Here is a 23,780-nt window from a genome sequence, read left to right as displayed (position 1 = left end):
ATTTTAAAAAGAGACAATATTAAAAAAAAACCAAAAGGTAAAACAAAAAACAACAAAATAATTATTTTCAGTATAGCCTGAAGAGAAGTGGGTTATATCGTGGTTAATTCTAGTGCTAGGACTAATTAAGAAATTGGCAATGGCTTTTGGGGAATTTGACCATTAGCACCCTCCTCTAAGCTTATCATAGGATGTGATATAATATTTAAATTAAATATGAATTTAGAAAAGAAAGCACCCAGTGAATTGAAGAAGAGGTCAATAGAACCTGGGGAGTATTTCTTTCTCTTGTTTTAGCGTTAAGGAAAAATAGAATAGGTTCTGTGATCATTTAGCTCTTTTTGTGTAGTTGCTCTGCAAGTGAGTGAGAAGAAAATTGTTGCAGAGAATTTTTTATAATGATATAAACTCCTGTATTTCAGTTAAACTTCAGATGGAATATATACACTTAACAGAAAAAAATTAAGCAAAGTCTTATTTAGTTTCTAAGCCTTTCTTAACTTCCACTAAAATTCTTTAGATGCATAAAAGTCTAAAAAATTACAACACCATTATTAAAGAAGACTTATAATTAACATTACATTGTCTGAATTTGAATAATAATAATAATAATTTGAATAAACTTTTCTCCCAACATTAAGGCTGATTGAATGGATTGAGAAACCTAGTTGTCGAGTGATGTGTGTTTTGCTACCATACACAGAGCAGACCTTAAAAATCTGAAGATGCTTTATGCCTTTTCCACTCTGGCTCATCTGGCTTGGAAATACAATCCTGAATTGATGAATATATTAGTTGTCTACCCCTGTACTGTAGAGATTCTCCTTTATAAGCCTGCCAGAGTGTGGGTTGAGGGGGAAAGTGGGACCTTCAGTGGCAGCAAAGTTTCTCCTGTGCTGGAGAATACTCAGTAGTGCTGCATAAGAACACAGACAGGAAGACCCTGTATTATTGTGATTTTCATTCCCTCGAGAGGTTCAGAGAGTTAAACATAAAAAATGTTCGGCCATATTTTATGTGAACTTAGTAGGCCAGTTGCTTGCTAGGCACTGGAACCAGTTGGTGGATTTACTTTGAAACAGCTTTGGACCTGGGCACATCAACCTGCTATGAATTGTTGCTTCCATAAAGATATTAGATCTATAGCCAGATGGTTGGTGAATGGGCCAGGACAAACCACAAAACAAGCCTGGAAGAAAGTACTGGTCCAGAGAGAGCTCCTATTGTTCAAAACAGAGCAATTGAGAAAATGAAACAATACAAAACAAAATGTGAGATCTGCATAAACATCCTGCATAAAATGGGACAAGGGACATCATCCTAAAAATTCAGAGGAAACGTGATTCTAAGAATGATTTTCTACAGGAGCCAAAAGGAAATTTTAGAAAATTGTTTGGCATGAAGAAAGCATAGCTTCAATGAAACAGGAACAAAAATCTTTAAAAGAATAAATGAAGGTGGAACAACAGCAGGATGAGATGAATAGGAAAAATTACAAAGATATGATTATTGCAATTTAGCAGGTAAAGAGTAAATATAAAAATGGAGCATTGAAAGAAAATATTGGTTAATATTTTATTAATCCTTTTAATCATTAATTCAAACAAATGTATATTGAGTGCCATTTATACCAGGCATTGTTCTAGGGGCTGGGAACGCAACAATAAATAAGACAAATAAACTTGTTCTTGGGGAGCTTGCATCCTAATGAGAGGAGACAGACAATAAACAAATAAACAACATAATGTCAGATGGAGATTGTGCTATGCAAAGAATTAAAAGAGAGAGCTGTGTATTAGGCAAAACTTTCCTTTTTTTTAAAAAAAAGATTTTATTTATTTATTTGAGAGAATGAGAGAGAGAGCGTGCACGAGTGCGTGTGCACGTGTGAGTGGGGGAGTGGGAGGAGGGAGGAGGAGGGAAGGAATCCCAAGCGGACTCCATGCTGAGTATGGATGAACACGGAGCCTGAGGTGGATTGGGGGGTTGGAGGAGCAATCTGGGGCTGGATCTCATGAGCCTGAGATCATGACCCTAGCCGAAACCAAGAGTTAGCCACTTAACTGACTGAGCCACCTAGGTGCCCTGGCAAAACTTCCCATTTTAAATTGAGTAGTGGAAAAGTCTTCTCTAAGTAGGTGACATTTAAAATTATATTTAATTATAGGCAAGAGACAAATATTTCCTAATTGTTGGTGTCACTGAGGGTTTTTGTGGTAGGTCCTTTTGTACTTAAATTCTACAGATATTCCTTAGATTATCTCATTTTTTCCCTAAGCTTAGATTACCATCTTTCTGCCCATGATTCCTGATTCTGAAAACTATTGTCTTTAGCTTAGCCCTTTCACCTGAGCTGTGACCCAAATATGCCTGCTCCCGAACACTTAGCACTTAGAAATCACAAACTAAACATGTTCATTACAGAGGTCATTATCACCAGTCTCCAATGTACAATCAGTTCTTGTTACTCATGTTAGTTATATTTTATAAGGTCACTGTAAACACTGAGTTAATGATTACCGAACCATTGCTGCTGGGGAAATATGGGGTTAGGCTCCTGTGAGCTTCTGCTTACAACATTTCATCAGCCAATCAATTCATAACCCTGTTTTATGTGTGTTTCTCTTTAAAGATATTGTATTTAATATGTATTGTTTGCTCATTAACATTGAATTCGTGACCAACAGCACTATAACTCATGCTCAAACAAAGCTTATCTGAATGTGTTTTCTCTGTAAGGCACATCTTGTCTTCTTGACAAGTGTCAAGTCTTAGGAACATCAGGCAGCACTTCAGTACTATGTTTGGGGGCCCTTTAAATAGCAAAGTCACCAAAAAGAAGCACAAAAATGGAAGACATACAGGGGGCCAACAGGTACATGAAACGGTGCTCAACATCACTAATCGTCAAGGAAATGCAAATCAGAACCACAATGAGGTATCACCTCACAGCTGTTAGAATGACCGGTAGCAAAAAGATAATAAAAAGTGTTGGTGAGGATGTTGAGAAAGTGGAACCCTTGTTGCGTGTCGGTGGGAATGTGAATTGGTGTAACCACTATGGAAAACAGTGTGGAGGTTTCTCAAAAATTTACAAATAGAACTACCATATGTTCCAGCAGTTTCATTTCTGGCTATTTATCTGAAGGAAATGAAGACACTAACTGAAAAAGTATGTGCACCCCTATGTTCATTGTGGCATCGTTTACAATAGCCAAGATGTAGAAACAGCCTAAGTGTTCACTGATGGATGAATGGATAAAGAACATGTGGGATCTATATATACAAAGGAGTATTATTCAGCTATAAAAAAGAATGAAATCTTGCCATTTGTGACAACGTGGCTGGACCTTCAGGGCATTCTGCTAAGTGAAATACGTCAGACACAGACAAATACTGTATGATCTCACTTATATACGGAATCTAAACAAATAAACAAAAAACTCAACTGAACTCATAAATAGAGAGATTGGTGGTTGCAAAAGTGGGGGATGGCAGAGTTGGGTGAAGGTGATGAGAAGGAATAGTCTTTCAGTTACAAAATAAGTAAGTCCTAGGGTTATAATGTACAATATGGTGACTGTAGCTAATAATACTTTATTGGGTAATTGAGATTTTCTAAGAGAGTAAATCTTAAAAGTTCTCAACCAAAGGAAGAAAATTGTATGTGGTGATAGGTGTTAACTAGACTTATGGTGAGGGTCATTTTGCAATATATATGAATACTGAATCATTGTGTTGTACACCTGAAAATAATATAATGTTATATGTCAATTATATCTCAATTTTTAAAAAGCACAAAAATACAAAGAATGAGGCACTGGATGACTGTGGAAAGGATAATTGTTTATAGTATCAGAACTGAAGAAAGGAGACAGAGCGTTGCCTTGTTTGACCTTAGCTAGGAACATGTGCATTGGGTGCAGCTCAAGTTTTTCAACACTCTGTACTCATTTGTGAATGACAACGAAAGCAGCATGAATATTGATTTTGAGGTTTCAAATAAATTTTGGCAAGTAGACACATTTGCAAATATGGAATCCATGAATAATAATTGACTATATCCCTGCTCTTACGTTTTCTCTCTCATTAAATGACACCACCATCAAACCAGCTACCCAGGTTGGAAAACTCATGTTAGCTTGCTGTTTTTTCTGTCCTTCACCACCAATATCCAATCAATCATCAGCTTGTACCTCCTAAATATATATCAAGTTCACGCTGATCTTTTTGTATCTAGTGTTCCGTTTCTTCATTCTACTCAGTACATTGCAACTTACAAATGTCTAAAACTCTGATTGTCTCTAGAGTTGAAGTCCAAATATCTTAACAAAATTTACAAAGCCCTCCAGCCTTTATTTCTTGTCATTCCTCTCCCTTACACTCTGAAGGTCCTGCCATGAAGAACTTCTTTCAATTCATGGGATGCGTGATGCCTTTTTTCTTTGAACTTCTGTGTCTCTATGAGAAATATTTTTCCCTTTCTTTTTACGTGGCTTATTCTGACTCATTCTTCAACTATGAATATAAATGGCATTTTTTTTTTCCCTGGGAAGCTTTCTCTGACATTCCTCCCACCCACCACACACACACACACACACACACACACACACACACACACACACACACTCCAATCCGTAGGATTCTATAGTATTTTTTATTTAATTGTTAGTTTTCCATCATAGGCTATAAATTCAATGATGGCAAGAACTATTCTTTATTGTATGTATGATATTATGTGTGTTAATTAATTATTACAAAGCCTTTGGACCACTGTAATACTAATGACATAAAATGAAAACAAACTAAAACAACTTTCACTGGCTGTTATTTTATATCTATTTCCTCTACTTTCACTAGTTTTTGAGGGTTTTTTAAAATTAATATTAATGATTAAAGGAGCTTGAAACTGAAGTGGCAAACTTTTATAGTTCATCTGTTGTTGATCTGTTTGGAAAAAGACAGGCACTCAGCCGGACTGGTCAGATGTCCACTTCAAATTCCACCTGTAAGCATTGAGTTGACAAAATTGGCAGAGGAAATAGAATACTCAGAGGTGAATTTATTTAGCAGCCACTAGGGAAAATCTAACTCATTTTTGTAAATGGAGAAGCCAGAATTATTAGATAAATTCATCTTTTTTTGTGTTATTTTATCGAATGAATATTTGAAAGGCAAAACTGTATCTAGTTTAGAACTAAGTAGAGGTCTATGATAGGTTTTTATATAGAATTTCGTCTTGTATATTTTCTATCTTTTACAACAAATAATTAAATTATTATACAATGGTCTAATTTGAGAGAAGACTTTCCCTAAATTCTCAGCTAAGTGTATCTTGGCTCCGATGAATGTTGAATGTGTAATGTCACACAAGAATAATAAAGGGCCTTTAGGGCTGTTAACTTTAAAATGAAAAGCCCTTCAGTGTGTATGGAATGTAATTGACATTTAATAATACCACTATGCTGTGAAATGGTGACAAGTGGGGAATAACTTTAACAAACCAACAGGCAGTTTCCACTTTTTATTTCTTAAATAGAATCATTTGCTACCTCATTAACTTATAGACTAAGAAATAAGAAAGCCTTGAAATAGCTGTCTTAATGTTTGATTTCATTTTATAGCAGGAAAACTCAGGTGTCTATAGTTATAATCACGTTAGCATTTTAAATCCTTTGTTTTTAAGCTACACCAGGGGTCAACAAACCATGGGCCATGGCCACCCTGCTGCTTGTTTTAATGTGACCTGTGAACTCAAAATGGCTTTTACATTTTTAAATGGTTGGTAAAAAAATAAAAAGAAGAAGATTTCATGACAGATGAAAATTACATGAAATTCTAATTTCAGTTTCTACAAATAACATTTTATTGGAACACAGCCACACTCATTTTATGTACTGTCTGTGGCTGCTTTTGCATTTCAACAGCAGAGGTGAGTAGTGGCAACAGAGACAGTAGAGCTAACCAAGCCTAAAATATTTACTATCCTGCCCTTTGGAGGAAACGTTTGCCAACCCCTGAGCTTAGGCTGAGTTAGTGTGATTTAGCACCTTAAATCAACTTCTCCGGTTTAGGGATGTAACAGAGAAGTCATGTTGAATAGGATTCTTCAGACTTTTGGGAAGGTGAACGAAACTAAACCTTAGGTATTGCGTGGAGTTTATACTTTTTCGCATGGGCAAGACTTTCATTTCCATGATTGATTTATTTCATCTCATTTTTAAAAAAAGAAGCACATGCATAGTGGTGATTATCAGACACTGTTCTAAAAGCTTTGTAACTTATCTGAATCTTCATGACAACGATGAGGGTGACATCTCTAGAGATGAGAACACCATAGCACATCTCTTAGTGAAAGATGAATAGTTAAATGGTGGAAGTTAAATTAGTGAAAGTTACACAGCTGGTCATATGAGTTACAGAGCTAGAAAGGAGCAGACTCATGATTTGAATGATGACATCATCAGCTGGTTCCCAAATCAGTGCTCTTAACCACTGTGCATGCTGTCTCTCCATTTCTACTCTTATTTTTTAGAAAAGTCTCAGACTCAGAGTAGAATTTAGTCATGAAGGGGGGAAATCATGTTTTGTTTTGTTTTTGTTTTTTGTTTTTTTTTTTAAAGATTTTATTTATTTGACAGAGAGCACCAGCAAGGAACAGAGGGAGAGGGAGAAGCAGACTCCCCACTGAGCAGGGAGCCTGATGCAGGGCTGGATCCCAGGACCCCAGGATCATGACCTGAGCAGAATGCAGACACTTAACCACTGAGCCACCCACATGCCCCGCAGAGGCGGGGGGTGGGGGGCTGTCATGTTTTAAAAGCTTTGAGTTATATTAGTTTTTTAGGGCTGTTGTAACGATGTATCGCAGGTTGGGTGGCTTACACTGCAGAAATTTATTTGGTCCCAAGTTTAGAGACTAGAAATCCAAAAGCAGGTGTCAGAAGGCTATCCTCCCTCTGGAACTCTGGGTGGCATCCTTCCTTGCCTCTCCCCAGCTTCTGGCGGTGGCCGGCGATCTCGGTGTCCTTGGCCTGTAGCTGTGGGGTGTGGCTCCAGTTTCTGCTGGTGTTGTCACAAGATATTCTCCCTGTGTGTCTATCTCTGTGTCTTTTCTCCTTTTCTTTTAAGGACACCAGTTATTTCGGATTAGGGGTCACCCTATTCTAGCATGACTGCATCTTAATTTAAGTAAATCTATTTCTAAATAAGGTCCCATTATGATGTCCCAGGAGGGACATGAATTTTGAGAGGATGCTGTTCAACCCAGTTACAGAGCTCATGAGCCAGCTCTTGTTCTCTGGAGCACCTTTCAATTTAAGAAACTGTGCACCAAGAATTTCCAGGGCTTTGTTTCTTCTTTTTTGGTGTTAATCCTGTGCTTGATTATACGCTAGCCGGGAAGACTGATTTACTGTTCTCCACTTCTGCCTTTTTCCTGCCTCCCCCTGGCCCTTTGCTCATGATTCATTTGAGACTGGTTTTCATTCTGAACATTTTTCTTCTGGAATGTTCTGTGAGGTTTTTAAGGAACGTTTTCTCAACTGTTCTTATGAGAATGTTGGTTTGTCTTCATTCTTGTGAGTTTGTGATAGTTGATTCAGCAACCAGCTTTGGTGCGTTGGTGGTTGAGTTCTGGTAGTGTCCTCTTAAGAATCTTTTGTCTCCATTCTTACAGGATTTGTAAGGTTCAATAAATGGTAATAGTCGTTTTTATTTTTTTCTATGATTATTATCATTGTCAAAATAGCAGATTTTGAGAAATGTGGGGTTGCCTCTATTCCAGACCTGGGAGCTTCTCTTTTCCCACAAAATACTAGAATAATTGGTCAGATTGGTGTCAACCCATTTCCTTTTATTTATTTTACAGGGTGCCCGGGAAACATTTGAGAACTACTACCGAAAACAGAGGCGAAAACAGGCCCGTTTGGTGCTGCAGCCTCCATCTAACATGGTAGGATCACCAATTTAACTTCTCAATTTTTGACTTTTCTTTTCTGGCAGCTGTTCATTATTTTGCATATGTACTATTTTTTTTTTTTAAACTGTCTCTCTGAGATCATTTTTGGTGGATGTGACAGTAAGAAAATAGCAACTAACATTTATTGATTGCTATGTGTCAGGCATTGTTTTAAGTACTGGGATGAATGATCTCATTTCATCCTCATTATAACCCTATAAGGTAGGGTACTATTGTTACATTCACCTCAGTCTTGGGAACTGAGCCTTAAGAAGTTAAGTAACTGATTTTAACTTTGTCTTAATGGATCAAAATAGAAAGAGTAACTTTTTTCTTCTTTCCTTTGTTGCAGCATGAAACTTTAGATGGCTACAGGAAGTATTTTAATCAAATTGTAGGGTAGGTATATATATGTGTGTATGTATTTAAATTTATACACTTTTAATACCTAGACTCATGAGACTTGGAAAAATAAGTTTTCCTTGGGAAATTATATTTCTTTTATTTTAAATTCTTAAGATTTATTTTTGACTTTCTGATAATGCTAAAGGAATGTCTTATTGGTTTCAGCATTATATTGTTAGTAGTTTTGGTGGATAAGGGAGAAAAACTTTGAATTGTAATTTTATTACACTTGATATTTTGTTTCTCCATTCTTGGTAAGAGGGAACCAAATAACCAGCAAAAGTTGGCAAACTTTTTCTAAAAGGGCCAGATAGTAAAGTATTTTAGTAAAGCTTTGCAGGCCATACGGTTTCTGTCACAACTATTCAGGTCTGTTGTTGCAGTGTGAAAGCAGCTATAGACAATACAGCAATGAGTGAACGTGGCTGTGTTCCAATAAAACAATATTTATAAAGACAGGCAGTGGGCCAGATTTGTCCCATGAGCTGTATAGTTTGCCACCATCATCCAGAGTATACGTACTAATATGGAATTGCATTTCCCAAATAAACACCCCAAATATAAGCAGCTTATTCTAATGGCAAAATTATGACTTCGCAGATAAATGAAAGGGAAAGAAGTTGGATTGTTCCGTGAAATTTCTGTTTTATTTCAGATTTAGATTTTTCAGTGTAATTGATAGTTTTGATTAAAATATGTCATAAGAATTCCTTATTTAAAGAATTATTTAGTGTGAACATTTAGCCAAGGGAGCTAAAGATACATTGTAAATGCACAACAATAAAGCTATAACAGAGTGTTAAAAAATAAGTTTACATTTTTTGACCTTTGTAAGATACATTTTCAACCCTGTAATGAAGAAATCCGTATAAAGGGAATAATTTTGATATTTTGTATGTTGGGTTCTTAAAAAATGTGTGTTTCAGCTTTCAGTGTCTCTTTAAATTGATTAATTTTTTGAAATGTCTTAATGGCCTGGTGTTTTTAATATAGTGAAATTAACCTCCCTTACCTGTAAACATTTTCTTCCCTTTTAAGTTGCTCACCATTATGGTTAACATTTAATAGAAATGTGACTCCGATTTCTGTAAAGTGCTTGGGCAAAATTCTAGGTCCAAGAAATGTGATTTTTGTTTACGACACCAAGTAGCTTTCTTTAAGGAAAGAAATGACTATTAACTTCGAATTTGATGGCAGCTCTTAATGTTTGTCAGACCCTGGAGGTAGTAGTCAAACTGTAATTTCTGACAGCTGTACTTTCTTTTTTCCTCCATCTTAGCTTTTTTGTGGTTGAAGATCACATTTTACATACAACCCAGGGCTTAGTAAATAGAGCCTACATTGATGAACTCTGGGAAATGGCACTTTCAAAAACCATTGCGGCACTCCGCACCCACTCGGTACGTAAGAAGCGTGCGAGAAGTTCTCACTTGCTGGTTATCTATATATTGGTCAATGCTGTACTGCTTTAAAATCATCACGTATGTATTCTGTGGAATCACCTACTTGGAGCTGTCTCTTTCAAAGACATATGGAGGTAGCCACTTCAAATTACCATCCTTTCTAACACTGAGCCCACATTTTTGGATGCTCTCTGCAATAAAAACAAACAAACAAACAAAAAACAGCAGCAACAACAAAAAAACAGCTGACATTTATTGGACTCTTCTCTCTGTGTCAGACGTTGGTATGTGTACTTCAAATATATTTCATAAGGTAGGTATTATTATTATATTACCTTATGGTCTGGGGAACTGAACCTCAGAGAAGTTAAATAACCAGCCTAATGTTACATAGTAAGTGGTAGAGCTTGGATTGGAATCCATGGAATCCATACATATGACTCCAGAGCTCATGTTCTCAGGCACTACTCTGTATTGCCTTCTGTAATGCCAATTAATACTGACTTGGAGTTCACAGTTTATTCTTATTTTTTGGAAAAAAAAATGCTTACAATGTATCAATAAGTTAGCTAATTATGAGTTCCCATGATTTTGATATATTTTATCAAAGCATGAATTTTTGATGATAATTCACTTTATTTCAAATAGATCATGTTGGCTCTGAATTAATCATTTATTTAATATTTTTTGAACACTGATTACGTGTTGGCAATGGGAATACAACAGTGAACAAGATGGATGAAGTCTTTGCTCTCAGAAAGTTATACTTTGATTGGGGAGGTTTCCAATAAACAAATAAATAAGAATATCAGATAGTGATAATCCAATGCAATTAAAACAGTGATAGATTAGGACAATAGGGTGCCTGCTTTTGATTGGTTGATCAGAAGTGGCATTCTGAGATCAGAATATCAAGGAGTCACTATTTATGCAAAGATCAATTAAGAGGGAATTCTAGGTATAAGAGATAGTAATACAGGGGCTTTGGGGGTACTTTTCTATTTGAATTGTTCGAGGAATGATAGTGAGGACTTAATAATAGAAGATAATTTAGCATCTAGAATAGTTCAGTAAATGGCTCTAGTATCCATCTAGTTGTGCCAGCTAGAAACTTCAGTTATCCATGACCCTTCAGCTTTCTTATGTCTTCATGAGCAAGTGTTTCAGAGTGAATAAGATGTATAAAATCTGTAACTGATGGGATTGAAAAATGTTCAGAGTGGGTAAATCATGGAACGTAGAAAGTTAGGCATGGTATGAAGTAAAAATTAAAAAGTAGATAGATGTCACATTATCTAAGACCTATCTGATGCTTTAAGCACTAGGTTGAATGGAGTGTGTATGTGTTCAGGGTGGGGGTAGGGTAAATTGGAGTGAGAAGATCAGATTTCCTTTCTGGCTAAATTATGGGTGAGGGATGAGAAAGGATGTGGGCAGAATAATTAGTAGGATAGTCTGATATTCAGGAAGAGATGATGATAGCTGGACCAAGGGTGATAGTAAATATGGAGAGATGTGGGTGAATTGGAGAGATTTTTAGAAGGTAAGATTAATTGTAGTTTCTGATGGATTAAATATAAAGGGTAAGGTTAAAAGCATATCAAGGTAATGCCTAGGTTTATGGTTTCTTTCCCTTTGGTGGTTTGGAGTGTGTGTGTGGGGTCATCAGTTGCCTTTGTATATGATTACTTTGCCTTTGTGCCATCCAAGTAGCAAGGTGTAGGAGTTTGGTTAATATATCAATTTGAAACTGAAGAGGGTATGTTATTGAATGCATTGCAAATGTTTTTCTCCTTTTTTAAAATTTATGGTTTCTTTTTTTTTTTGTATTTAGAAATGTTAAATGTTTGCCTGTTTATATATCTATCTTTTTAAAAAAAGATTTTATTTATTTGAGAGAGAATGAGAGTGAGTGCATGAGCAGGGGGGAGGGGCAGAGGGAGAGGGAGAAGCAGACTCCCCACTGAGCAGGGAGCCTGCCCTGGAGCTTGATCCCAGAACCCTGAGATCAGGACCTGAGCCAAAGGCAGACATTTAACCAACTGAGCCAACCAGGTGCCCCTATATATCTATCTTATTTTAAAATTGCCCTTATTTCCACAGATAAGCATGTGTGACTTAGGACTTCCTCTGACATTTTTACCATTTTATTCTTTCATCATAATAAAGTTTGGCAAATTTAAGAATATTTTTTAAAAGTTCCTACCTGTTTCAACACTAAAAAAAAAAGTCTTGTAACTGTGGTACGGCTTGATTTTTTTACATGTTTATGTATATACTACCTACCACTTGTTATTTTATTTTTATTTAAAAAATGATTAAGGATCTCATTTTACTTTTATGCAATAGTATATCTATTGTCCTCAGATCATTTTTTTAATGTCTTACCTTCTCCCTTAGTATGGTGTGTTTTTATATGTAAATATTTATTTTACAAAGGTTACATGTTTATTCTAAGATAGAAAATATTGATTATTAATAGTACAATATACAATGTGTATTTTAATAGAAACAAGCTATGTTTTTTACTTAGTGTCTAATCAATCCACTAATTTTGATATATACTTGCATTGTATTCCATTGTAGGAATGTATCATTTAAAATAATTTATTCACTTTTTAAAAGTTTTTGGGCCTTTTTTTTAGCTATTATAAACATTGCAGTGAGTATTTTTATAAAAATATTCTTGCACAATTGATTGTATCTAGGTTCTTAGATGTGAAATTAATGAGTTAAAGGATCTGTACATTTCTCTGGATACATATTGTAATTTGCTTTGCAAAAATATTGTATCACAGAAAGTTATGTTTAAAAACAAAAAATCATTCCTAATCTGACATGTCAAAAATTATTTCTTAATTTAACATGTTTTTCTTTGATTAATACTGATATTGAAACTCTCTTCAGACCTTTTTAGTTATTTGTATATCTTCTTAAAATTTTCTATTCATACGCATTGCTTTTATATTTTAATAGTTTAAAAATATCTTATTATTTGTTAATAAAACATGGATGCTAGCCTTTAATCTGAATGTTAACTTCTGGTCTGATAAATAGATTGCAAATAGTTTTTCTTAGCTTCATGTGTCTCTAACTTTGCTTTTCTCTTCCATGGCTTTAAAGAAGTTTAGAAGTTTTTGTAAATATATTGATTTTTAGCTTGACAATTTATGTCTTATTCCAAAGAATATGTAATTATTTATCTATATTTGATTTTAGTATTTCTGTACAGAGCTACATATATATATATCACAAACATAAAAAGTTTATTTTAGTATAGGGTGTGAGATTGGAGTCTGTCTTTTCAAAAAAAGATTTTGTTTATTTACTTATTTAATAGGGATAGAGTGCGCATGCCCACATGCACGCAGGTGAGTGTGGGGAGGGGCAGAGGAAGAGGGAGAGAATCCCAAGCAGACTCCACACTGAGTGTGGAGCCTGCCATGGGGCTTGATCTCATGACCCTGAGATCATGACCTGAGCTAAAACCATGAGTTAGTGGTTAAGTGACTGAGCCACCCAGGCACTCCTTGGATTCTATCTTTAATTATTTTTTGAAATTACTCATCACTTCCAATAACATTATTGTGTTCATCTCTTCAGCTCAGATTGCCATATGGAAATGTCATAGACTGGTACTTAAACAACAGAAATTTATTTTCTCACAGTTCTGGAGGCTGGAAGTCTGAGATCAGGGTGCCGGGGTGGTTGGTTTCTGGTGAGAACTCTCTTCTTGGTTTGTAGATGGCTGTGTTCTCACCATGTCCTCACATGGCCTTTTCTCAGTGTGCGTTCTAATGTCTCCTGCTCCTTTTATAAGGATACCGATCCCATCAGATTAGGGCCCTTCCTCATTTGACCTTAAATATCTCTCTAATTTCCATCTCCAGATAGAGCTAAACTGGGGGTAGGGCTTTAACATATGAATTTTGGGGGAGGGCATGATATTTAGTCCATAACATCTGTTTTTCCCAACATATTTTGGAGGCCACCTCTATCATATAATAATATATTTTATAAATACTAAGCTCTGTTGCTAGGCTGTATGATTCTCACCCTTCCTTTCCTTCTTTTTGTCTGTCCTGAACTACTAATACAACACTGGTTTGATTACTATAATTGATAGAGTATGGTATAGGTTCCTATAGGACATGTACATTCTCTGAAATCCTCTTTTTAGTATATGCTGACCATTTACATTCTTCTTATTCTTTCAGATTAATTTGAGAATCACTTTATCACATCCCTTTCACCACTTACAGCACCCCCTCCCCAACACATAGTGTTATTATGCAGTGAATCTGTAGGTTAAAATGGAGTTAGTTGACATATTTTTGTATCTGGTATTTTTCGCCAGGAATACATGCATTTTTCTCAATTATTTGCTTTCATGTTTTTTGGTGAAGTATTTTGTATGCTTTTCATCTAAGTCCTATTTTTGATGTTTATGGTTTTTTTCAGGTAATATTTTGAGGAAAGTTTTTTTCCCCAATCATAGTTATTAACAAATACTACTGTATTCTGTGGAGAGGAGTCCTTAATTTTGTTTGTTTATTTTGTATCTGTCCATGTTAGTGATTTTGCCAACTTTATTATTTTTCTGGGAAAAGGTGTTTTTTTTTGTTTTTTGTTTTTTTAGAAAACTTGGATTTCTTGTGGCGCCTGGGTGGCACAGCGGTTAAGCGTCTGCCTTTGGCTCAGGGCGTGATCCCGGCGTTATGGGATCGAGCCCCACATCAGGCTCCTCCGCTATGGGCCTGCTTCTTCCTCTCCCACTCCCCCTGCTTGTGTTCCCTCTCTCGCTGGCTGTCTCTCTCTCTGTCAAATAAATAAATAAAATCTTAAAAAAAAAAAAAAAGAAAACTTGGATTTCTTCAAGCAATTTCTGTTTTTGTAAAGCAACAGTTCTGACCTTTTTCTCCGTGACTTATACATTTGAGGATATGGCAGATTCTATTCAGCAGGAAACTGTCCTCTCTTCTTCATCATGCAGTTGTATTTGATGTCAGGAAGAGCAAGATGCTTTCCAAGCGTGCTGATTAAAATGTATATCTATGGAGAAAATTAATCTAAATGGAGCTTTTCTTTGTAGATCTATTGTATATTCTTTTGAACTGAAGAATACATAACAAAGTACTTTTTTTCTTCCTACTATTTCAGCATCAATCTGTAGATTAGTGGTTGCTTCGGGCTGGGAGTAGCTAGGAGGATAATTTAAATGACATGCATTTTCTTTCTGAGGCGAAAAAAATGTTCTAAAATTGACTGTGGTTATGTTTGCACATGTCTGTGAATATACAAAAACTAAAAGCCATTAAATTACATACTTCAGATGGGTGAGTTGTATGGTATGGGAATTATATCTCAACAAGGCTATCAAAACATAACTCAGCATCACATACATTACAATCATTTTATTTATTATGAAACAAGAGTAATTGATGCCACAAATGTTAATTCTATTTCATGACACTATTTATTATATTATAGTACCCAGCAAAGCAAACCAAAATAAGAGCAACCCAAACATTCAAACAAATCTGGGAAAGAAACACTATATCCGAGTGATTGTTACTCGCTTATCAAAAATCTATATATCTTTCCAATGTTCTATGCTACATTTAAAGCTACTCTTTTTCTGATTGAATTATTAGTCATTGCATAAATTGGAAGCATTTAGAAAGTTACAATATTTCAGGTATTAATAGGTACAGTATTCTCAATGCTGATTTCAAAACATGATAGAGATCTTACATGGTCCATCTCGCTTGGAATTCAAATTTAGCAGTATATTAAAATATAATTTGCTAATACAAAGGAGAGTTTGTATCAGGAATGGTTCAATATTAGAAGATCTGCTAATATTGTTTTTAATAATATGATAAACAGATCATCAGATAATACGGAAAGGGTAACATGATAAACAGATAATCTGATAATGCTGAAAGGGATAATACTGAAAGGGTACTCAAAATTATGGAACAATGTAATACTGTGTGGCAAAAACCTCATGTTTTTTAGATATCAAATATTGGACATTTTAGTTTGTTGTGTGGTAGGTGGACAAGGGTGTGTACTGTGATGGTGGTGTTATACACACCCACGCCATGTCCATACCCATTCCCCTCACATATTTTAAGTTTTTTTGAGTCAAAAGGGTATACTGAATATACTTGTCTTCTAGATCTTCTAACCAAATTCTTAAATAATGTGGGGAAAAGCAAAATAAAAAGAGAAATTCTACAAAGTACCATCTGTAGGCCAGAAGTTTTGAAAAATTTCCTTGAACTTAGAAAACAATGAAATCAGAAAATTAACTGAAACTGAGACAAGAAAATATTATATTAAATATGGTAGAGGGAGGTATTGTCAAAGTAGGAGATATTCTTCTAAATGGAATCTGGAAACACTCTAAATTTAGAGTTAACAAATACAGTGAGCAGAAACGGGCCTACAAGAAATCATAAAAGAAATTATTTAGAGGTCTGCTTTCCAAAAATCTTAGTCAGCCAGCTGCTTATCCAGTTCCTTTGCCCAACATTACCATCTATGTAAAGAGACAACAGTAAAGTTCTCTCGTGCTACTTTTTGAACAAAGTGATTCATCTGTCCCCCCCCTTACTTAAAATGAGCCTGTAGTCACTTTCTTGGGAAACAGACTTAAACTTACAGAGGAAAAAAACCCATGCAAGTTATCCATACTAATCAACCTGGTCCTTCATTCAAAAACATGAATAGTCAAGAGTTGTAAAATATTTGAGGGAAACCAATTACATCAAATAGAAAATAACAGTAAACAAGTAGAATAGCCATTCGTGAGCAAATACAAATAATTCATGGAGTAGGAGAAAAATTTACAAAGTAATAATCATTCCTGGTTTTAGGAATAAAGGAGACTAGGTTATTCATATCAACCTGTCAGCTGGAAACTACTAAAAATGCTTCATTTTTTGTATATATATCATATAAAATGTTCTGTAGTTCTCAAGTGCTTGGCAAGGATACTAAGGAATCACCACTCCAACTCCAGGGAAGTTGAGAGTCCAGAGAGATAGGCTGACCGTGTAAGTTGCCTTTGCCTTGAGGTCACTTGTTAGTCCAGACAATTTGAAATTTGATTTTGACAGCTTCTTGAGGCCACCCAAGATAGAAAGTGTATAATATGATGTCCTCCCTACATTAAGCTGGAAAGGACTGTTCCTTTCCGAAGTAAAAGAAAAAGTAGTCAAAAATTTTTCCCTTAAGGAAATCTCCAGGGGACGGCTGGTTCAGTCCATAGAGCATTCAACTCTTGATCTCCAGGTCATGAGTTCAAGCCCCACGTTGGGTGTACAGATTATTTTAAAAAAATTAATTAAAAAGGTAAAATATACTCACACTTTCTTAAAAAAAAAAAGGAATCTTCAGGTTCAGGGAGTTTTATCTTCAATTCCTATTCTACACAAACTCTCAGAGAATAGAAAAGAAGAAACAGCAACTCAAGTATATGTAATCTTGATTATGAAGCCAGATGAGGGTAGTATAATTGCATAAACTCATAAATACAAATCAGGCTCATTCATAAATATAGATTAGAAGTCCTAAACAAGTACTAGAAAACAGAATCCAGCAGCTTACAAACAGCATTAACACACAGAGTTTATAGTAGTAAATGTAAGCTTGGTTCAATATTACAAAGTCTATTAATGTAATTTAATGCATTAGGAGATTAAAAGACAAAAATTATATAATCATTTCAATAGCTACAGAAAAACATTTAATGAAACACACCATAAGCCCATACTAAAATCTCTTAGTAAATTAGAAGCATAAGAGAATTTCCTAAGACATCCTGAGAAACCTATAACAAATACCATATTTAATTACCATTGCTCCTATTTTGTTTTGTACTTGAAGTCATATCCTGTGCTGTACTGACAGAAAAATAAATAAATAAGTAAAACAAGTTAACCTTTGAGAGCAAAAAACAAAATTGCTGTTTGTGCAGATATATTTTTGTGCATTGAAAATCTAAAAGAACTTCCAGAAAAATTATTACAGCTGCTAAAAGAGGTTAGCAAGTCTCCTGGAGAATAAATGGAGCACGGGAGTTTTAGGGCAGTGAAACATGACACTGTAATGGTGGAATATGTCATTATACATATGTTAAAACCCGTAAAATATACAAAAACAGGAGTAAACCCTAATATGAATTATGGACTTTGGTTAATAATTGTCAATATTGGCTCATCACTGGTGACAAATGTACTACACGAATGCAAGGTGTTATAGTAGGAAACTGTGTGTGAATGTGTGTGTGGAGTATATGAGAACTCTCTGTACCCTCTGTAAATGCAAAACTGCTCCAAAAAGTAAAAAATCTGTTAAGTTAAAAATGCAAAGAAACAAAAAACTAAGGAAAGACCTGGAAGTGATTATCATTAAAGTCATGATATTGTTTCCATGAGTGGGGAGTAAAGGAGCTGTGAGTAGAGCACGTGGGAGCTTCCCACATGCTGGTGCTGTTCTGTTTTGTTTGCCCGGTAAAATTGTATATATAGGTCTCATTCACTTTTTTCTTTAGGTATACTGTATTCACAATTTTTAAAAATGCATTAAGGAGGAAAAGGAAGCAAACAAGCCAAAGATAAACGTTGCTTTCTTCGAAATCTCTGATTACCGGAAGAGAGAAATTTAATTCAAAGATTAAACAGCTGGGGCGCCTGGGTGGCTTAGTTGGTTGGGCGTCTATCTTCAGCTCCGGTTGTGATCCTGGGGTCCTGGGATCAAGTCCCACATCGGGCTCCCTGCTCGGCAGGGAGCCTGCTTCTTCCTCTCCCTCTGCCTGCCGCTCCCCCTGCTTGTGCTCTCTCTCTCTCTGGCAAATAAATAAATAAAATCTTAAAAAAAAGAAACCCAAAGATTAAACAGAGAAAACCACCTATCATTCTGTAATCAAGAATAAAAAGTCAAACGTAACAGGTATCCCCAAATATGGGCCAAGGAGATGGAAAATGTGAAAGGAAAGTTAAGAAACATGGCTGGATACCTGATACTAAATTTTGATTACATCTAATAGAGATTTAGAAAGAAAGGATAGTCACAAAGGAGGGGACTTTAAAAATTAAAGAATTAAAAGAAGGAAATTTCCCTGCAATGCGGAAAGACTAGATTCCTACAGTTGAAAGGCTGCATTGAGTGTCAAGCAGGGTAAAGGATGGAAGATATTTCTTTCACATCAGAAATTTTGCATTTTAGTTTGAGGGCAAAAGAAAGCCATTTTCAAACATATGAGGACTCAAAGTTTCCTCTTTATCCTATTTTATTGGCATTGCACAAAAAATGAAAAATCCAGAATATAAGATGGGATAGGATTAAATAAAATGTGTGCAAAAAATGAGTAACACTCATAGATAAATCTAATTAGCTGATATTTGATTATTTGTGAAGTTTAATGCTGTTAAGAATCTGTACAGAAGGAGAGAGACTTAATGTTTAAAAAGTTTTTTTTAATGAAAACTTGGATTATTTCATGTAAACAGTGGGAAGAAAGTGTATAACTTATTTAATGACCACTGTAAGATAATTTAAAAGAACTATGACCCAATGAAAACCATGAAATAAAAAAGAAGAAATCATTGTAAATAGAAAACTGAACATAAGATGGAATAGGTTCACCATGTCAGCAATCACAGGAAATGTCAAAGAGGCAGTTTTATAGTTTGCTTACTGAGATCTACTCATACATTATGATGACCTAAAAAGAGTGAAAATAAAGTAAGAGGAGCAGAAATGGCAATATTCTCCAAGGCAAATAGAATTCAATTTGAAGACCATTAAATGGGAGAAGAAAGGAATATTTTGTATTATTCTAGTTTTAATCCACAAAAGACAATAGTAGCCTTTTTAAAAAATTTAAATTCAATTAGATGGGGCGTCTGAGTGGCTCAGATGGTTAAGCGTCTGCCTTCAGCTCAGGTCATGATCCCAAGGTCCTGGGATAGAGCCCCACGTCAGGCTCCCAGCTCAGTGGGGAGCCTGCTTCTCCCTCTCCCTCTGCCTCTCCACCTGCTTGTGCTCTCTCTCTCTCTCAAATGAATAAATAAAATCTTTAAAAAAATAAATTCAATTAGCCAACTTACAGTATATCAGTAGTTTCAGTCATTTATCAGTTTCGAATAGCTTTTTTATAGAGGACAAGCAAGCATCAATATGTATAGAACAAGAACTGTTAGTAATAAGAAATTGATGAACTGCACCATTGTGGGAGAATTTAACACACCTCTTACGGGAATTGGGAGATCCACTAGAGAGGAAGGAACCAAACTGTAATCAAGAGAATTTGAATACCAAAATTTTGCATTTTTCACATAGCGACATACACATCTTTGAATCCTGCCCACAGAACCTATCTTCCCTGTTGTTTCAGTTTTCAGTTTTATTGTTAAGAGATTGTATATGGACTTCATTTGTAACTTTTCCTCTGTATTATGTTTATTTTCTCTTTGTATTCCTTGTGTTCTTTACTTTTGTTTTCTCTTGTTTAATCAGGCTTGACTAAGATCTGTTTTATTGGTATTTTAAGTGAGCTTTTGGTTTCCTTGATCAAATCTTTCATGTCTTCTCTATGTTATTTCCACTTCTAATTTGATCAGAATTGATCTCTCATATACTTATGATTTATTTTGGCTTCTTGAGCTAGCTTCTTGCATTGAGTGCTTAATTTATTTTCAATCTTTTGTGTTTCCTGTTTGCCTCTAAAAATATAAATGTATTTTGAAATGGCTTGAGGCACATTGCATAGGCTTTGATATCAAGTATTATATTGTTGTTCATTTTAAAATAATCTGCAATATCAATTTTGAAATCTTTTTTGACTGAAGAATTATTTAAAAGTACGTTTTTAAATTTCCAACTGTTAAAAATGTAGATCATGGCTTATTGAAGTCTCTACTCATCTCTTCCTGGCTAAATCTAGTGTTACTTTGAGCCAGGAAAGGGTTTAGACCCTTTCTAGAGAGCCTTCACCAGGTGAAGCATTAAACAATGAAAAGAAGTCAAAATTTAGTTTTATTTTTAATAATTAAGATTTTTTTCCTCATTGTCTTTTATTTCCTTTAGTCTTACTGCTCTGATCCAAACCTCGTGTTAGATTTGAAGAACCTCATTGTGCTTTTTGCTGACACACTTCAGGTTTGTGACATCTGTTTACATAGACTTACCTACATTAATATTCGTCAGCTCTAGATCTTTTTGTTGTCTCCCCAGCTTGAATAAATGCCTTTTAGTTTTTAATTGTATTTCTTTTTTTCCTAGAGCTAGATCTTATCTTTTTATAGCATTTCCTGGTCATCATCTTGACCAATTTATATTCTCATAAATACTTCCAGTCCCCTTTTTTTTGCTCAGAGCAAGTCCATTAATTGAACTACTCACTACCTTAGTTTTTAAAACTGTCCTTAATTCAGATACAATACCTGAGCGATTTGGAGTTTTTTAACTACTGTCTTGAATAACGATTGTTGATTTGAATCCTATCCAATAGGATAGCATTAGAAGTGGGTAGCATTTCAAATTTCTTTCCCTACTCATGAAGTTTGCTAAGGGTACATGAGGAGTTCCAGGGAGAACTTAGTGGACGTTATACCAAGTATATATTGATTTTAAATTTCATCTTTCTATTTTTTTTCTAACTGGCTTAAATATTTGGTATGTATCTTTTAATTCTTGAGAGACAAACACTAGACATTAAGTGAGAATGAAACATGCTGCTGTCATGTTTTCATTTAAACTGAATGATAATATATTTCAGTGCCTGATTTCTCTCATGTGGCTAATAAAAAAAATCACCCTATAAAATGAAGTTATTCTCTTGTTTTGTTTCAGGTGTATGGTTTTCCCGTAAATCAGCTTTTTGACATGCTGTTAGAAATCAGAGATCAGTATAGTGAAACTCTGCTAAAGAAGTGGGCAGGTATCTTCAGGTGAGAAATTATCTGTAGGTGTGTGTGGTGTGTGTGTGCACGCGTGTGCGCACGTGTGCTAGTGTGTATACATGTGTTTATGCATAAGGCTTCTCAGATAGAATAAGCAACAAGTATGTGTGGCTTATATATTCTAGCTGTGATCCAAATTATGATTTAGAATTCAAGCAAATTGTAGAGACGTCCCAAATAAAGTTCCCAAGATATCTGATCTCAGTGTATTATGTCTGCTATGTGGAGTCCCCAGACCCCATGTTGGCTTTTGCCCCCCTTGAATAAATGTCAGATACCTTAGTTCATACCATTCAGATCATCTTGTGTCTTCTTAATATATTTTTTGGTTTTCTCTTTGAAGAGATGGCTAGTCTATAGCTCACTTATTGGGTAGTAGTTTTGAGCCCCTTTGAATAATTTAGGCTTTTTTGGAACCTTTTTTGAAGACTTACTCATGTGATTCCTCAAATTCTTCCTTCTCTACATTTAGAGAAGAGGCCTTTTACAATCCTTTGTTTGAAGCGTATTATTTAAGTAGTTATTGCCTCATGTATCATGTATACAGTAATATGAGAGTTACCCTGTTACACCTTGCACTGTTTTCCTGGCACACAACCCATGTCAGATCACTTGAGTTTCTTCTCCTTTTGAGCCTTTATTCTTTTATTTAAAGTGGTCTTCCTGCTTTATTGCAAGACCCTGTCCCCACATCGGCTTACCCTGTTTTCAAATTCTTTAGCTTTAAGATCTTACATTTTTCCTTTAATCTTACTAATGGTACAGTTATATTTAAGGGAGGATTATGTCTGTGGGAACCTTGAAAATTAATAACATCATGTATCCGTGGTCTTGAGAGTGTCTGATCCGATTCCTTCAGTAACTTTGATTTTGATTTTGGTAGTATGGTCTCTGCTTTTAGAGAGTCTCCAGTCTAGTGAAGGAGCCATGTCCTATGGATGAAGTTCATCTTTAATACAGAACAGTCAAGAAGTAAATGAATATAATTTGGATTTATTATAGAAGTTACTTTTCCTCATCTGCCAATTTTGAAAGTTAGAATAGAAGGTCTAGTACAGGATTAAAGAACATAATCAAATATATTTTCTTAAAAAAAAAAACAAATAAAACCTTTTTGCTTTTTTCCCAAGCACACATCCTTTTGTTGTTTACTACTCATTTGCCTTACAGCTTCTACATGTTGCTATGAAACTTTGTCTCATCTATAAATCTGAAATACTATGAGATCATGTTCATAATTGTGTTCCCTTTTTTTCAGAGTGTAGATTTCTTTTGGTCTTCTGTTAAAGATGTTTTTACCGGAAACAGAGAGCTTCATTGTAGAAGGAATAGAATGAGGACTGGAAAACATTTGTTTGGGTGGTTATATACATGCACTATTTGAGTTTACCTAAAAATTACTTGCGATCACTACAGTGATTAACCAGCCCACTCTTCCTTCCTTCTTTTTTTCCTAGAAACATACTTGATTCTGACAACTACAGTCCGATACCAGTAACAAGTGAAGAAATGTATAAAAAGGTGGTAGGACAGTTCCCATTCCAAGATACAGAGCTGGAAAAGGTAAGAGTACTTTCAGATAAAATTCTTTTTGCTTTGGCACCCTCTGAAAGCTTTCATTTTATCAGTTTCATTGAAGGTATTACCTCCAACTCAATGCATTAGACTCTAGAACACCCTCCGAGGATGATTTTGGGACTTAGAAGAACAGAAGTTCCTCTTTGGGGAATCGGTAGATGACCTGAGGGTCTTTTTACCTCTGAAGTGTTAGGAATATTGCTGGGCATGTTCCGATGTTGTTTATACTTTGAAATACTTGCTTTTATTATAGTTTTAAGACATTTTTTCCCCAAACATACAGTAAAAAGCATACTGTGCTATATAATTCTATTGGTTTTGACAGCGTATTGAGTCATATATGTACCACAATAATGATACCAAAACAGTTCCATCATCCCCCAAAGTTCCCTCATGCTGCTCCTTTTTAATCAGTTCCTCCCAACCCTAACCCCCAGCCTTTGGCAACCAGTCTGGTTG

At 35.2% G+C, this 23,780-nt stretch overlaps 1 protein-coding gene across 4 annotated transcripts in view; it reads left to right on the top strand.

Annotated features, from left to right (window-relative positions):
* EXOC6B (exocyst complex component 6B) overlaps positions 1-23,780 on the top strand; it is a 600,442-nt gene that overhangs the window by 301,139 nt on the left and 275,523 nt on the right. For all 4 annotated transcript variants that reach the window (XM_045788250.2, XM_045788249.2, XM_045788251.2 and 1 more), the window contains 6 exons: positions 7,871-7,954; positions 8,313-8,359; positions 9,645-9,765; positions 20,869-20,940; positions 21,634-21,731; positions 23,201-23,306. In XM_045788250.2, coding sequence (XP_045644206.2) covers positions 7,871-7,954; positions 8,313-8,359; positions 9,645-9,765; positions 20,869-20,940; positions 21,634-21,731; positions 23,201-23,306 — 528 coding nt within the window. The remainder of the gene's footprint in view (positions 1-7,870; positions 7,955-8,312; positions 8,360-9,644; positions 9,766-20,868; positions 20,941-21,633; positions 21,732-23,200; positions 23,307-23,780) is intronic.

This window comes from Ursus americanus, chromosome 7, assembly GCF_024610735.1.
Source record: "Ursus americanus isolate L20-20 chromosome 7, mUrsAme1.1.p, whole genome shotgun sequence".
NCBI classification, from domain to species: domain Eukaryota; kingdom Metazoa; phylum Chordata; class Mammalia; order Carnivora; family Ursidae; genus Ursus; species Ursus americanus.
Note: the sequence above shows the minus strand (reverse complement) of the source record. Positions and strands in the feature narration are given on the sequence as shown.